This window comes from Plecotus auritus (assembly GCF_963455305.1).
Source record: "Plecotus auritus genome assembly, chromosome: 2".
NCBI lineage: Eukaryota > Metazoa > Chordata > Mammalia > Chiroptera > Vespertilionidae > Plecotus > Plecotus auritus.
In genome coordinates, this window is record NC_137771.1 from 219,570,942 (window position 1) to 219,587,071 (window position 16,130).

A 16,130-nucleotide genomic window follows, 5' to 3' on the forward strand; every position below is an offset into this window, starting at 1 on the left:
ATGCCCCAAGGCCAGCTGCCCAGGATTCCGTAAGTCCCGTGGGCAGAGGCTGCCCTCCCTCCTAGCCCTGCACTTGCCCTGAGGGAAGCCCTGACCATGAGGGAAGCTGGAAGCAGGAAGGGGTGGGTCTCAGGCTCTCTCTGCACCCACATCTCACTATTTCCTGAGAAACCCTTTCTCCCTCTTTCCTGATCATAAGTGTTTCAAAACATGTACTTACAGCCCTAGCTGGTTTGGCTCAATGGATGGAGCGTTGGACTGCGGACTGAAGGATCCCAGGTTCGACTCCAGTCAAGGGCACATGCCTGGGTTGCAGGCTCGATCCCCAGTGGGGGGCGTGCAGGAGGCAGCCGATCAATGATTCCCTCTCATCATTGATGTTTCTATCTCTCTCTTCTCCTTCCTCTCTCTGAAATCAATAAAAATATATTAAAAACAAAACAAAAAAAAAACATGTACTTACAGCTTGGAAACAAAGACTTTTCATCCTTCTGCAAACAAGTTTCCAACTCCGTTACTTCACGTGCACCGAAAAGGAAAGAGAAGTGCAGAGTGTGGCCGTGAGGGGCTGGTTCCCAGCACGGAGGACCTGATGCGTGGAGCCTCCACCCAGGAGCTCCTGGCCCAGTGTCTGTCCAGCAGTCTTCTACTGGAAAAAGAGGAGAGCAAGAGGTGAAGCCCCTCCCTCCACTCATTGTGTCCTTAAGCCACTTTGTGCTTGAAATTCAGTCTTCTGGCATTTTTCCCTACCGTGGCCCCATTTCCCTCTCTAGTCACCACCCTCGTGTTTCTGCTCCCTTATAGTGAACTCAGAAACAGCGATTCTCCCTTCTCTAGTTCTCCTTTCCAGTCTTTCCTGTAGCCCCTTTCTGCCCCTCATGTCTACTCTGGTTTGGATCACTGCCCTCTGCACAGCTGAACTGACCATGAACCCGAGTCCCAGCACCATTCCACACCTTTGCTCCATCCCTCCTGGCTCCCAAAATGCCCTTAGTCCCTCTCCTGCCCCCTGGTCACACTCCCTAGGCCACTCCTGTCGGTTCTTCCTCTCCTCCCAAAACCCCCTCTCTCATTCTCTGCACCTTGCATCTGTGTTATCTGTACATACACCCCAGTGATTTCATCCAGTTTCATGGATTTTTAAATAACATTAATATTCTTACAATATATCTCAAACCCTGAGTTTTTCTCTGAACTACAGATTTGAATATCCTACCACTTCCTTGATAGCCATTTCAAAGCTAACATTCCAAATCCAATTCCCAATTTCCCTTCCTACAATGGTCTTCTCAGTTGAAGGCAACTCCATCCTTCCAGCTGCCAGGCCAAATGCCTTGAAATCATCCCTCCACATCTAGTCCATCCACAAATCCTATTGGCTCTATTCAGAACATTCAGAATCAGACCATGTTTGCAGTAGCCCATACTCTAGCCTTGGCCCACCCAGTGTGAGCCTTTTAAGTGTGAGGCAAGGTCATATTATTCCTTTGCTCACAACCTTTTAGTGGCTTCCTCTCTGAGCCTGAACCACAGGCGAAATCCTTATGAGGTGGGCAAGGCTTTTTGTGCTCTGCCTACCATTTCCTTTCTGACCTCTGCTCCTTCCTCCAGCACACCAGGGACTGCATAGCCAGGCCTTTTCATTCCCTGTTCCTTTTGCTCAGGACTCCACAGCCAAACCCTGATATCCCTATGGCTCACCTTACAGTCACTTTCAGTTTCTGCTCAAATGTCTACTCAGCGAGGCCCTCCTTGCCTGTCCTCCCAGCGCCCCCTGTCTCCATGTCTTCACTTTGTCTTTCTGACCTGCAGACCACATTTCCCCAGATATGTGTTCCTTCTGTTTCCCCTCGCTAAAGTATAAGCTGCTTAGACCTGGACCTTATCTGCTTTGTTTCAGTGCTGTATCCCTGGTATCTAGAATGGTGCCTGGTATTTGGTGGGGGCTTGATAAATATATGCTGTAAGAATGACTGAATATATCATGATTTCTAAAAGTAGATTGTCCCAAGTCTGTATCATTTAAACAGTTGGATCAGATTGTTTTTCTTGAAGAGACAATTTATGGAGTGGACAGCTCTAGAATGTTTGGTGGCAGTAAGATATTATTATGAGTTAATTTAAAATCGTAAATAGTAATCTATACCTTTAGATATTACATCAAGAGATAAGAATTAATTATAGACACAGAAATCCAAAATAAGCCAGAGAAAATAAAAGAGAGTTATGAATAATGTTGAGTAACATATAAAAAAATTGTGTTTGGCTAAATGCCACCTTTCTCATTAAGTATAAGTTGGTTTTATGAATTAAAGAGAAGACTTTTTTTTTTTAATCCTCACCTGAGGATATTTTTCCACTGATCGTTAGAGAGAATGGAAGGGTGGGAAGAAGGGAAGAGAGAGAGAGAGAGAAACATCAATTTGAGAGACACACATTGATTGGCTGTCTCCATATAAGTCTTTACCTGGCCTGGGATGGAGCCTGCGATCAAGGCATGTGCCTCTGACTGGGAATCTAACCCACGACCCTTCCGTCCTTGGACCAACACTCTACCAACTGAGCCAAACCGGCCAGGGCGATATTAAATTTTTTTGTTGTTGTTAATTCTCACCTGAGGATATTTTTTCCATTGATTTTTAGCCAGAGTTTAAGGGAGAAGGAGACAGAGAGAAATATTGATGTGAGAGTCACATCGATTGGTTGCCTCCCGTATGTGCCCCAACTGGGGCCTGGGATGAAGCTGCAACCGAGGTAAGAGCCCTTGACTGGAATCGAACGGCGACCCTTCAGTGCTCGGGCCAATGCTCTAGCTATTGAACACTGGCTAGGGCTGATAATAATTTTTTAAATAATTTTCTCAATTGATGTCATAACTTAGTTCTATACTTAGTAAAAAGCAATGCTTTAAACAATTTAAAGTATGTAGGTAGAGAAAAAGTGAATGACAGTTAATTTTTTGCTTCCTAATGTTCAAATGTTTCAGATTTGAAGATCAACTTCAGCAGTGGTTGTCTGAAGACTCGGGAACATTTACAGATTCAACTTCCCTTCCCCTCTACCTTCCTCAGACTCTGGTGTCTCTGCCTCAGACTATCCAACCTGTGATTAAAACATCCACAGCTACGAGCCCACAGGTGAGAAGAGAGTACATTTGGCATTTATATTAGAACTGGAGGCCCAATGCATGAAGATTCGTGCAAGAATGGGTCTTCCTTCCCCTCGCTGCTGGCACCGCCTTCGCTCTGGCTGGAGTTGCCTTTTCCCTCTGGCCTGGAGCTGGCTTTCCGCTCCGGCCTGGAGCCGCCTTTCCACCTTCCCACGCTGCCCAGAGGCCCGGAGCGGTATGGGGTGGTGTGGAACTCCTGCGTCATCACCATGGCAATGACGCAAGCATCCTGCCCCGCCCCCGGCCGCTCTGTGCCCGCGTATGCAAATTAACCCACCAGCTTTGTTGGGTTAATTTGCTTACTCCTGATTGGCTAGTGGGTGTCACAAAGGAACAGTCAATTAGCATGTTACTCTTTTATTAGTGTAGATTAGACATAAACTAATGCTTGATTCATCATGTGATGTTACAATGACCAATAAGTTATTAGCTTAAATTTGGTCTTTTCTTAAACTTAATCTGTGAGTTATAGAGGCTCAACTAATTGTGAGTTTCTGCTTGTGAAATGAACTAAGAGTGGAATTGAAACATGCTGAAGAATTGAATAAAACCCACCACTGTGTGCTGACATTCAGTAAGGGCTTGAGGAGAATAACAAGGTGATGACATTATCTTCTGTTTATGGAGCACATACTGTCCCAGCTCTGGCATCACCCACACCTTCCTTGCTGGCTACCTTTCCCTGAGCAGGTTAAGTGCACAAAAGTCAAGGACCTCATCCAAGTATGTTCAGCTGGTCAGCGGCAGAGCTGCTTTTCAAAGCCAGACCTGACTTGCTCCAAAGCTTAAGATCTCTCTACCTCACTATCTTTGCTTCAGTGGTAGAAGAAGCAAAACCAGAGTTTTAATCATAGTTAATGCTGGACAGGTAAAAGGTATGTTCTTGGGCTGGCTTTAGGAAGTCCTTCAATGGGGAGGGAAGGTAAATTAAGACATACTGTTTCTATTTATCAGATTGGCAGACAACTTAAAAATATATGTAACCTTTGACTTAATAATTCGGCCCTAAAGAAATTACTGTATATGACAAAAATTAATGTGTTTTTATTCACTATAGCATTAATTTTACTGCATAAACGTGGAAACAAACTGAATATCCAAAGATGGGAGTTTCAAGTGACTTGTAGCTCCTGAAATGATACTTTATAAAAATGACTGATGCTGAAAGTTCATGGTAGAATCATCAGAGAAACAGTTCATGTGCAGACGATACCAGGTGTATGTATATGTGCTGGAAGAGGCTGGAAGGATCTATGATAGATGTCAAGAGGGGACTTTGTTGAGTGCAGCATGCCCCAGACAAGATTTCTAACATGAGCCCAATCTAGTGCCTTTAAAGAGAATATATCTTGGTTATGGATATCCCAACACTATGTTTAGTTTCTTTCTATTTATACAGAATGAAAGGACAGGGGAACAACGGCAGTTGTCAGAGGCAACAGGCACATCTTTGACTGAACGGCTGAAGCACCTGGAAAGGCTGATCCGAAGTTCAAGGGAAGAAGAAATTGCCTCAGAGCTCCATATCTCTGCACTGCTGGGCATGGTGGACATTTGAGCTGCAGACTTGAGAGCAGGAGGGTCTATCCAGAAGATTTCCTTGAAATAATCTTATTCTTGATGTTTGATGCACTGTTGGAAATGTGACAGTTAATCATGCAAATAAAACATTGAATGTCTAAGGAGATCGCCCCCTGTTTTAAAAATAGTAGGCTGTTTCCTCCTATGTAACATCTTTGATTTTACCTGTTTTCATGATCTCCTCAGGCTATCACCGACCAACATGCTCTGAGGAGTTTGTAGCTTCATTTCTCTGAGTAACAAGCCATCATTCATTGTCTCAGCAAAGTTGCAGTCCCAGATATGCCAGACATCAGTAATGAGGCCCATCCAACTCACATCTGAAAGAGCCAACAGTATATGAACATCCTCTCTGAGGATGTGCCTGGGGCGTGTTTCTGGACTAGAAGTGGGAAGACAAGAGGATTAGCCGTAGGTGAGAGCAGAATTCCTGGAGAGGAGTGCAGGGGTGTAGGTGGGGAGAGTACCTGAGGGTGTGATGAAAACCCAGAGATGCCATTTTGGTATTGCCAAGTGAGGGGATAGGCCAGACCACAGAAACCCTGGCTGCCTTCCTCTGAATGCTAAGGGAATCAGCTATTGGAGGATATTAGGCAGAGAAGTGACTTGTCACATTTTCTTTTAAAAATGGCATATGGGGCCCTAACCGGTTTGGCTCAGTGGATAGAGCGTCGGCCTGCGGACTGAAGGGTCCCAGGTTCGATTCCGGTCAAGGGCATGTACCTTGGTTGCGGGCACATCCCCAGTAGGGGGTGTGCAGGAGGCAGCTGATCTATGTCTCTCTCATTGATGTTTCTAACTCTCTATCCTTCTCCCTTCCTCTCTGTAAAAAATCAATAAAATATATTTTAAAAAAAAAAATGGCATATGGGACCCTGGCCGGTGTGGCTCAGTTGTTTGGAGTAGTGTCCCGTGTATCTAAAGGTTGTGGGTTCCATTCCCGGTCAGGGCATGTATCCAGATTGCCAGTCTGATCCCCGGTCAGGGGCGAGGCAGTTGATCAATGTTTTATTCTCACATTGGAGGTTTCTCTCCCTTTCTAAAATCAATAAAATTGATTTAACCCTAATCCTCAGGATTAAAAATTAAAAGAAAATAAATAAGGCATATGGGGAAGGTCAGCAACACAAGGTAGGATTCTTAAAAGGTGGGTGCTGCAGTCATCCGGGTGAAAGAGGAAGGGTGTAATCCTGAGTTTGCTGGCAGTTGGTGTGCGGAGAAGGAATAAATTTGAGCCATATACAGGAAGAAGTATTAATAGACTTGGTGATGCTGGGTATGGCCACCAATCTTAAATTGGCACTCAGCATCTCCCTACTATAATCCTACATCCACTAGACACCGAGAAGACTATTTCACATCTTCTCATTCTTTTCAAACCTCCAACATTCCTAAATACAGGCTGCTGCTCATTTCACTGAGAAAGCAGAAGCAAAGAACTTAACGTCCTCATCCCAATACCACCAAATCACCAGCCAGGCCCACTTGCCCATATCAAACACTAGTCAACTGTTTGAGGGATTTCTTCAGTGATCAACTTCATGTTTATCAATAAAAACAAATAATGCTATTTTTTTTTTTTTTTTTTTTTTTTTGCTGCAAAAAGCTTTATTATTTCATTTGGTCCAATGCATGGGAGAGGGCTCTAGGGTGGTTAAAAGAATGGCTAGTAGTTTCAGGAAGAGGCTCAGGTAAAAGCCAAAGACACCAGGGGGATGCAGGTGGGGGTCTCTGAAAGGTTTCTGGGCTCCAAAGGCTCCTAGTCGTGCTTGAGGGTGAGCCTTTCAAAGCGATACTCGCCCAGCCCAGCCTGGGGGCCGGCCAGCCTGCGGATGTTAGGTGGTCGCCCATCTTCTTGATCAGTTTCACCTCCTCATCCAGGAAGTGGTTCTCCAGGAAGTCGCAAACATGAGGGTCTGCACGGGTAGAAGCCAGGGCCTGCAGCTCCAAAATGGCCTGGTTCAGGCTCTTCTCCAAGGCCAGGGCGGCTTCCATGGGCCCTGAGTTTTGGCCCAGTCATCCTGGGAAGGTTTCTGCACATCCTGGAAGAGAATGCGGCCGCCTCTCTTGTTTTGTAACTTTAAGAAATGCTCCGCGCTCTCGTGCTTCTTCTCCGCGCTCTCGTGCTTCTTCTCCGCCAACTCGCGGAAGTGGCCCACACCCTCCAGAGCCACATCATCACGGTCGAAATAGTAGCCCTGAGAGAGGTAGGTGTGGAGCCTGCAGATGCAGGTTGGCCAGGCGGTTGACCGCAGCCTCCACCTCGGTGGAATATTTCTGACGAATTTGGGAGCTCATGGTTGTTCAGCAATGAGGAGTTAAGGTAGAAAAAAAAAACCCGGTGTGTTGGCTGGTCCCGGAGGTGGTTCTGAAGGTGGTGACTGGATGAGACGCAGGAGAGTGGCCAGAGGCTGGAAGAACGGGTGTCCCTGGGTCTGTTCCGTCCAAACACTGTTGAAGCAAGAGACAGATCTGGGACCTCCGAGTGCAATACCAATAATGCTATTTCTTAATCTTTTAAAAAAAATTATATTTAGAGGGGAGAGGGAGAAATATTGATTTTTTGTTCCATTTACCTATGCATTCATTGGTTGATTCTTATATGTGCCCTGCCCGGGGATTGAACCTACAATCTTGGCATCTGAGGGTGGCACTCCAACCAACTGAGCTACCTGGCCAGGGCCTATTTCTCTCTCTCTTTTTTTTAAATATATTTTTGTCGATTTCAGAGACGGAGAGGGAGAGAGAGAGAAACATCAATGATGAGAATTATCGATCAGCTGCCTCCTGCACGCCCCATATTGGGGATGGAGCCCCCAACCTGGGCATGTTCGACTGGGAATCGAACCACGACCTCCTGGTTCATAGGTCAATGCGCTCAACCACTGAGCCACGTTGGCCTGGCGCAAGGGCCCATCTCTTTTTTAAATTTAAATTCTTTATTGTTTAAAGTATTATATAAGTCAAAAAGAAATTTAAAAAAATAAAGTATTACATAAGTCTCCTTTTTCCCCCATTGACCTCTCCCCAACCACTCCCACCCCCCAGCACATGCCCTCACCCCCCTACTGTCTGTGTCCATTGGTTATGCTAATATGCATGCATTTAAGTCCTTTAGTTGATCTCTACCCCTCCCCCCCAGGGCCATCTCTTAATCTTGCTTTTAGACATTACCTGTTGATTTCCTACAAATGGAAAAGGATATAGCTGTCTTACACTATCCTCTGCAACATATATCATCCACACATATATACCTATATTTCCTCTCCTACTAGTTTAATGTTGGCTGAAATCTGCATTCAGAGTTCAGTCTGACTATATTAATACTGTTTACTGTTGAGCCCTGTTTTGGTTTATGGTTACAATTCCTTCAGGTACTTTCAGTTTTTCTTGGAGTCAGCTGCCTTGTTTTTTCATTTGCTTGGTTTCCTGTGTTCCTATCACTGCTTCATCTGAAACTGTCTGCCCTGAGTGTCAAGTTCCTCCCATCACAGTCATGTGCGTCAGGTACTCTGCTAGCTCCTCTTGAGATGACCCTCTGGGCAAACCCTCTTCTTTCTGCCACAGCTTGGACATTCTCTAAATTCCAAGGAAATGATTCGCTTTCTCATTTTGATGGAACCATCTCCTGGCAGCCGGGGGAACTTGCACATTTAAAATGTTGTTGTTTCTCATATTTGATTCATCGTTTGAAATGTTGTTGTTTCTCATATTTGATTCATCGTTTGAATGGATAGAATTTGAGATCGAAAATCATTCCTCTGTGTTTTTGTTTTTTGTTGCTGGAAGTTTTTTTTGTTTTTTTAAAAAATATATTTTATTGATTTTTTTACAGAGAGGAAGGGAGAGGGAGATAGAGCCAGAAACATCGATGAGAGAGAAACATCAATCAGCTGCCTCCTGCACATCCCCCAGTGGGGATGTGCCCGCAACCAAAGTACATGCCCTTGACTGGAATTGAACCTGGGACCCTTGAGTCCGCAGGCCGACGCTCTATCCACTGAGCCAAAACGGTTAGGGCTGCTGTAATTTTTTTTTTAAAATATATTTTATTGATTCTTTACAGAGAGGAAGGGAGAGGGATAGAGAGTTAGAAACATCGATGAGAGAGAAACATCGATCAGCTGCCTCCTGCACACCTCCCACTGGAGATGTGCCCGCAACCAAGGTACATGCCCTTGACCGGAATCGAACCCGGGACCCTTCAGTCCGCAGGCCAACGCTCCATCCACTGAGCCAAACCGTTTAGGGCTGCTGTAAGTTTTTAAGATCATCTCTATCCCTGATGTTCTCAAATTTTTCAACAACATGCTTGAAGTGTTGGTCTCCCTCCCCCCACACCCCATCCAATTTATTGTGCTGAGCACTTAGAGTAGTATTTTTTTCTAGTAGTTACTGTTGTGTCACAAACTACCCCAAACATAGTAGCTTAAGTTTCGGAAAGATTCAGCTGGGTAGCTTTCCCTTGGGATCTCTCATGCAGTCAAAATGGGGTATTGATTGGGGCTGCTGTCATGTGAAGGCTTGACTAGGCTGGATGTCCAAGACAGGTCACTCACATGCCTAGCAGATGGTGTTGCATTGTTGGCTGGGGGCTCAGCTGCGGCTTTCAACCCGAGTGGCTATATGTGACCTTACCATATAGCTTGGCTTCCTCAAGTAAGGGTAGTTGACTTCTTATATGGCACCTGAGAACTCCACCAAGCGCAGCTTTGGAGAACTCATGCAGGATCACATCCACTGCATTGTATTGGTTACAAACATCTGGTTACAGATTCAAGGGACAGGGCATAGATCCCATTTCTCAAATGTTAAGACCACTATATTTTAGGAAAACCTGTGATATGGGAGGTGATAGAGGCATCTATAGAAAAACAATCTACCATACTTTGTCAACCTGGATAATTACCCATTTGGGGGACTTTTTGAAATTAATATATTCATCCACTCCACTATTTCCCTTTGGAACTCCTAATTTTCAGATGTGTGACACGTGGATGGATCTAATTTTCTTTCTCTTCATTTAAAAAAAATATATATTTCTTCATTGATTTCAGAGAGTAAGGGAGGAGAGAGAGATAGAAACATCAATGATGAGAGAGAATCATTGATTGGCTGCCTCCTGCACGCCCCCACGGGGGATCGAGCCCGCAACCCAGGCATGTGCCCTTGGCTGGAATCAAACCTGGGACCCTTCAGTCTGGAGGCTGATGCTCTATCCACTGAGCCAAGCTGGCTAGGGCTCTTCATTTTTTTAATGTCCTAATCTTTTTAGCTTATCCTAAACTTTCCCTATTTCATCTCTATAGTGACATTTTAAATTTTCTGCCATATTTTCTTTCTTCTGAGAGTAAATTTTTAAAATAAATCTTTATTGTTCAGATTACTACAGTTGTTCCTCTTTTTTTCCCCCATAACTCCCCTCCACCTGGTTCCCACCCCACCCCATGTCCTTACCCTCCCCACTGACCTCGTCCATAGGTATAAGATTTTTGTCCAATCTCCTCCCACACCCCTCACACTCCCTTCCCCCAGAGAATTGTCAGTCCACTCCCTTTTTATGCCCCTGATTCTATTATATTCCCCAGTTTATTCTGTTCATCAGATTTTTAATTCACTTGATTTTTAGATTCACTTGTTGATAGATATGTATTTGTTGTCACTTGGTTGTTCATAATTTTTATCTTTACCTTTTTCTTCTTCTTCCTCTTTTTAAAGAATACCCTTCATTTCATATAATACTGGTTTGGCAGTGATGAACTCCTTTAGCTTTTGCTTATCTGTGAAGCTCTTTATCTGCCCTTCAATTCTGAATGATAACTTTGTTGGGTAGAGTAATCATGGTTGTAGGTTCTTGCTGTTCATCGCTTTGAATATTTCTTGCCACTCCCATCTGGCCTGCATAGTTTCTGTTGAGAAATCAGCTGACAGTCGTATGGGTACTCCCTTGTAGGTAACTAACTGTTTTTTTCTTGCTGCTTTTAATATTCTCTCTTTGTCTTTTGCCCTTGGCATTTTAATTATGATGTGTCTTGGTGTGGTCTGCTTTGGATTCCTCTTGTTTGGGGTTCTCTGTACATCCTGGACTTGTAAATCTAGTTCTTTCACCAGGTAGGGGAACTTTTCTGTCATTATTTCTTCAAATAGGTTTTCAATATCTTGCTCTCTTTTTTTCTTCTGGCACCCCCATAATTCGGATGTTGGTACGCTTGAGGTTGTCCCAGAAGCTCCTTACACTATCTTCCTATTTTTTTATTCTTTTTTCTTTTCCGGTTGGGTGTTTTTTGCTTCTTTGCATTTCTTCTCTTTTCTTTCTTTCTTTCTTTCTTTCTTTTTTTTTTTTTGTTGTTGTTCCACTTTTTTTAAAAGAAATCTTTATTGTTCAGATTATTATAGTTGTTCCTCTTTTTTCGCCCCATAGTTCCCCTCCACCCGGTTCCCACCCCACCCTCTGCCCTTACCCCCCCGCACTGTCCTAATCCATAGGTGTACCATTTTTGTCCAGTCTCTTCCTGCACCCTCCACACCCCTTTCCCCCTGAGAATTGTCAGTCCACTCCCTTTCTATGGCCTTGATTCTATTATATTCACCAGTTTATTCTGTTCATCAGATTTTTAATTCACTTGATTTTTAGATTCACTTGTTGATAGATATGTATTTGTTGTCACTTTTTTGTTCATAATTTTTATCTTTTTTAAATATATATATATATTTTTTTTAAGAATTTTTTTAAAAATATATTTTATTGATATTTTACAGACAGGAAGGGAGAGGGATAGAGAGTTAGAAACATCGATGAGAGAGAAACATCGATCAGCTGCCTCCTACACACCTCCTACTGGAGATGTGCCCGCAACCAAGGTACATGCCCTTGACCGGAATCGAACCCGGGACCCTTCAGTCCGCAGGCCGACGCTCTATCCACTGAGCCAAACCGGTTTTGGCAAAAAAATATATATTTTATTGATTTTTTTATAGAGAGGAAGGGAGAGGGAAAGAGAGCCAGAAACATCGATGAGAGAGAAACATCAATCAGCTGCCTCTGGCACACTCCCCACTGGGGATGTGCCTGCAACCAAGGTACATGCCCCTGACCAGAATTGAACCTGGGACCCTTGAGTCTGCAGGCCGACGCTCTATCCACTGAGCCAAACTGGCCAGGGCCATAATTTTTATCTTTACCTTTTTCTTCTTCTTCCTCTTCTTAAAGAATACCTTTTAGAATTTCATATAATACTGGTTTGGCAGTGATGAACTCCTTTAGCTTTTGCTTATCTGTGAATCTCTTTATCTGACCTTCAATTCTGAATGATAGCTTTGCTAGGTAGAGTAATCTTGGTTGTAGGTTCTTGCTATTCATCACTTTGAATATTTCTTGCCACTCCCTTCTGGCCTACATAGTTTCTGTTGAGAAATCAGCTGACAGTCGTATGGGTACTCCCTTGTAGGTAACTAACTGTTTTTTTCTTGCTGCTTTTATTTTATTTTATTTTATTTGTGAGTTTAAATATTTATTTTATTGCTCAGTGCAAAACATCTATATTCTTTTTTAAAAAATTTATTTATTTATTTTAATTGTTTGAAGTATTGCAAATAGTAGTACATATGTCTCTTTTTTTCCCCCATTGACCTCCCCCCAGCCTCCCTTTCCCCCCAGTACATGCTATTACCTGCCCCCCCCAGTGTCTTTTATCCATTGGTTATGCTTATATGCATGCGTACAAGTCCTTCAGTTGATCTCTTACAGCCCCCCCACCCCAAAACCTCCTCTGCCTTCCCGCTGTAGTTTGACAGTCTGTTCAATGCTTCTTTGCTTCTGTATCTATTTTTTCCCCTTTTCTTTCCTTTAAAAAATCTTGCCTCTGCAGACTAGAAATAAACATATAATAACAAAAAATGTTTGAGTCCCAATTTCAATGTCCAACAGTTCTGAGTCCCCGTTTCAATGTCAATCTTGCTGCTTTTAATATTCTCTCTTTGTCTTTTGCTCTTGGCATTTTAATTATGATGTGTCTTGGTGTGGTCCTCTTTGGATTCCTTTTGTTTGGGGTTCTCTGTGCTTCCTGGACTTGTAAATCTATTTCTTTCACCAGGTGGGGGAAGTTTTCTGTCATTATTTCTTCAAATATGTTTTCAATATCTTGCTCTCTCTCTTCTTCTGGCACCCCATAATTCGGATGTTGGTACGCTTGAAGTTGTCCCAGAGGCTCCTTACACTATCTTCATATTTTTTTATTCTTTTTTCTTTTCTCGTTGGGTGTTTTTTGCTTCTTCGTATTTTAAATCTTTGACTTGATTCTTGAGATCCTCTAGCCTGCTGTTGGACCTCTGTATATTATTCTTTATTTCAGTCAGTGTATGCTTAATTTCTAGTTGGTCCTTTTTCATATCCTCGAGGGTCTCACTAAATTTATCGGCAGTTTCTAGAAGATTTTTGAAAAACCTTATAACTGTGGTTTTGAACTCTATATCCAGTAGTTTGCTTTCCTCCATTTCTGTCATTTGTGACCTGATTCTTTGTCTCTGCATTTTGGCTGCTTCCCTGTGTTGATAGAGTGGCTTTGTGTGCTAGGTGTCCTATAGGGCCCAGTGGCTCAGCCTCCCCAATTACCTGAGGTGGACACTCTTGGTCCACCTTTGTTGGCTGTGTGCACAGTCTTGTTGTAGTTAAGCCTTGCTTTCTGTTGGTATTACTGGGAGGAATTGACCTCCAGGCCAACTGGCTGTGAGGACCAGCTGTGTCTACAATGGGAGAACTTCTGTGCTGGAGACACCCTTATGAGGCAGGACTTGCTTCAATGGGGCTTTGGTGCTCACTGAGTCTGCCCCTTGAGTGTGACGCTTATGGATGTGAAGAGTTGTATTCTGGTATGGTCTCACACTGACTACTGGGTACATTGGCTCTTGGATCTCCAAGGAGGTGCAAAGTCAGCCACTGCCTAAGGCCACCCAGCAGGAGCTACAGAGAGATATACAGATTCATCTTCTTTGTTTGGGGTTTGGAAGTGCCCAGATGAGGCCCAGCTGTGAAGCAATGCAAGCTGCTGATGTAGGACCTTAGGCCTTCTTTTGGAGGCTTTGGAGCTCTCTGACCCAGCTGCATTTGTTTGTTAGGTTTTAGGTTGCAAAATGACAGGCCATTCATATGCAAGAGCTGCTGCACACAGCTTGGCTGGGGTTGTAAATTGGGTGGGGCGGGGTCTCAGGGAATCACCAGGGCAGAGCAAAAAGCATTGGCTTCCAGTCAGCCCTGCCCCAAAGAGGTCCCCGGGTCTCTGTGTCCCGCGGCCCCATGCAGGAACAATGATCGCTGTGAGCACCTCTGACAGAAAGCCGCCCTCGTGTTCTGGCCTGGTGTCAGACAGTCCAGTTTCTCCCCGTATGAGTCTGGGTTTCCAGAGTCTCACCCGGAACTGGAGTTCAGAGCAATGGGGAGCTTGTATCTCCCTCCCGATTGAAAAAAACAACAGCGCACCCAGTTGCCAGCCCATTTTGCATGAGCCTCCGTACCTTTGTACTGCACCTCCTACCAGTCTCAATGTGTTTTTCTTTCCTTCTAGTTGTAGAACTTCCACTCAACCAGCTTTCCTGTGGTTCTGGATGATATTTGTTTTGTCTTTTAGTTGGAGTTTTGATGTGGTTGTGAGAGGCAGCAAGTACAGGTGTTTACCTATGCCGCCATCTTGGTTGTCTCTGAGAGTCATTTTTCCTTAGTGTTTCTTATTTAGAGAATCCATTTATTCAGTGTATGCTTTTGGAGTATTTACTGTATGCCAGGCATTGTTTCAGGTGCTAGAGATAGCATAACAAATTTCAGCCCTCATGAGACTTATATTTTAGTGAGGAGATAGGCAATAAACAAGAAAAATATGTAAAACATTTGCTATGCAAATTGGTGATAAGCATGGAGACAAGTAAGGCCAGGAGGGAATGAGTGTGTCAGATGGTTCTTGTTTCATGGTGCAACATCCTATCTCTGTGTTTGTCAAAGTCCTCTTCCACACCTGGCATCATCCCCATTTCTCAAAATTTCCATTTCCTATGTGTTTTGTGTTTTTGTGGTAGAGGTTTTTCTCAAATCTGGCTCATGCTGATGATGGGGGGCTCTGAGGAGCTCATTGGAAGCTCTGTGCCAATGGATACAGCCTGCCAAAGGATAGGCTTCTCTGCTTTTCTACTAGGTCCCAGCTGCCAATGTTTGCGGGTCTTTTTTTGAGGGGCCATTTGCTATAGGTAAATCCTCTTCCTCCTGTCTGAAGCCATAGGCTGAGTGGGAAAAGTGGGAATGGGCTTCCATGTGAGTGTACTTTCAGTGTCCTCAGCTATGCCTTGCATCTCAGTTCACTCCTACTCTGGTTCAGCTGCTGCAGGCTTCATCCAGGTAGGGGCAAGGATATATGCCACACTGCTCCTTATCCAAACTTCCTACCAGTCCTCCCAATTTCTGAGCCTTCCTGGGGTTCGATGGCAAAGACTGGTCTCTTTTATTGATGGCTTCACCCCACACATAGGTTTCAGCCTTCTCTGCTTGCTGTCAGTTATCACTACTGCTCACATTCCTAGGCTCTATAATTTTTGTTGACCTCTCTTATTTACTGCTGCCTCCTCTCCCATTCTTTCACTGTGAGTTTTTATTTCTGTTATTACTTTACTAGAGGCCCAGTGCACAAATTCATGCACCAGTGGGGTCCCTCAGCCTGGCCTGCGGGATCGGGCTGAAACTGGCTCTCTGACATCCCCCGAGGGGTCCCGGATTGTGAGAGGGTGCAGGCCAGGCTGAGGGACCCCACCAGTGCATGATCAGGGCTGGGGAGGGACGCAGGAGGTTGGCCAGCCAGGGAGGGACTGTGTGTGGGAGGGCTCCAGGGCGTGTCTGGCCCATCTAGCTCGGTCCCAATCAGCAGAACCCCAGCAGCAAGATAACATACCGGTCAGAGCATCTGCCCCCTAGTGGTCAGTGCATGTCATAGCAAGCAGTTGAGCAGCCTTAGCATATCATTAGCATATTACACTTTGATTGGTTGACCCGAAGACCGGACACTTAGCATATTAGGCTTTTATTATATAGGATGTATGTAGGGTTTAGGTGGGGAGTAGAAGTCAATGGCTGTGCTTGACATGACTTGTTTACCTGGACCCCCGCCACACACACACACACACACACACACACACACACACACACTTTTAATAGTCACGGGGTCACATCTAATCAATTCTCAGACCTCACTTTACAATCCCTCCAGAACTTCTGCACAGATCCTCATGGTCTTCACCTGGCTTCCCGGACTCCACATCCCTGTCCTCCTCTCTTTCTGGATTCTCGCTCGGCTAGACTGGAAGCTGTTGGTGCCCCTGGCTCATTCTGGAAAATGTTCTCTTT

At 44.4% G+C, this 16,130-nt stretch overlaps 1 protein-coding gene and 1 pseudogene across 2 annotated transcripts in view; one reads left to right on the forward strand and one right to left on the reverse strand.

The window, feature by feature from the left end:
• MCM3AP (minichromosome maintenance complex component 3 associated protein) overlaps nt 1-5,620 on the forward strand; it is a 43,962-nt gene extending 38,342 nt beyond the window's left edge. The window contains exons 27-29 of the mRNA XM_080658377.1: nt 466-672; nt 2,987-3,137; nt 4,569-5,620. Of these exons, the coding sequence (XP_080514503.1) occupies nt 466-672; nt 2,987-3,137; nt 4,569-4,727 (517 nt within the window). The 3' untranslated portion in view covers nt 4,728-5,620. The remainder of the gene's footprint in view (nt 1-465; nt 673-2,986; nt 3,138-4,568) is intronic.
• Nucleotides 5,621-6,509: 889 nt separating this feature from the next.
• LOC308241567 (ferritin light chain-like) lies at nt 6,510-7,048 on the reverse strand (annotated as a pseudogene). Its single transcript has one exon. The product of its transcript is annotated as a ferritin light chain-like (transcript).
• Between the last annotated feature and the right edge of the window lie 9,082 nt (nt 7,049-16,130).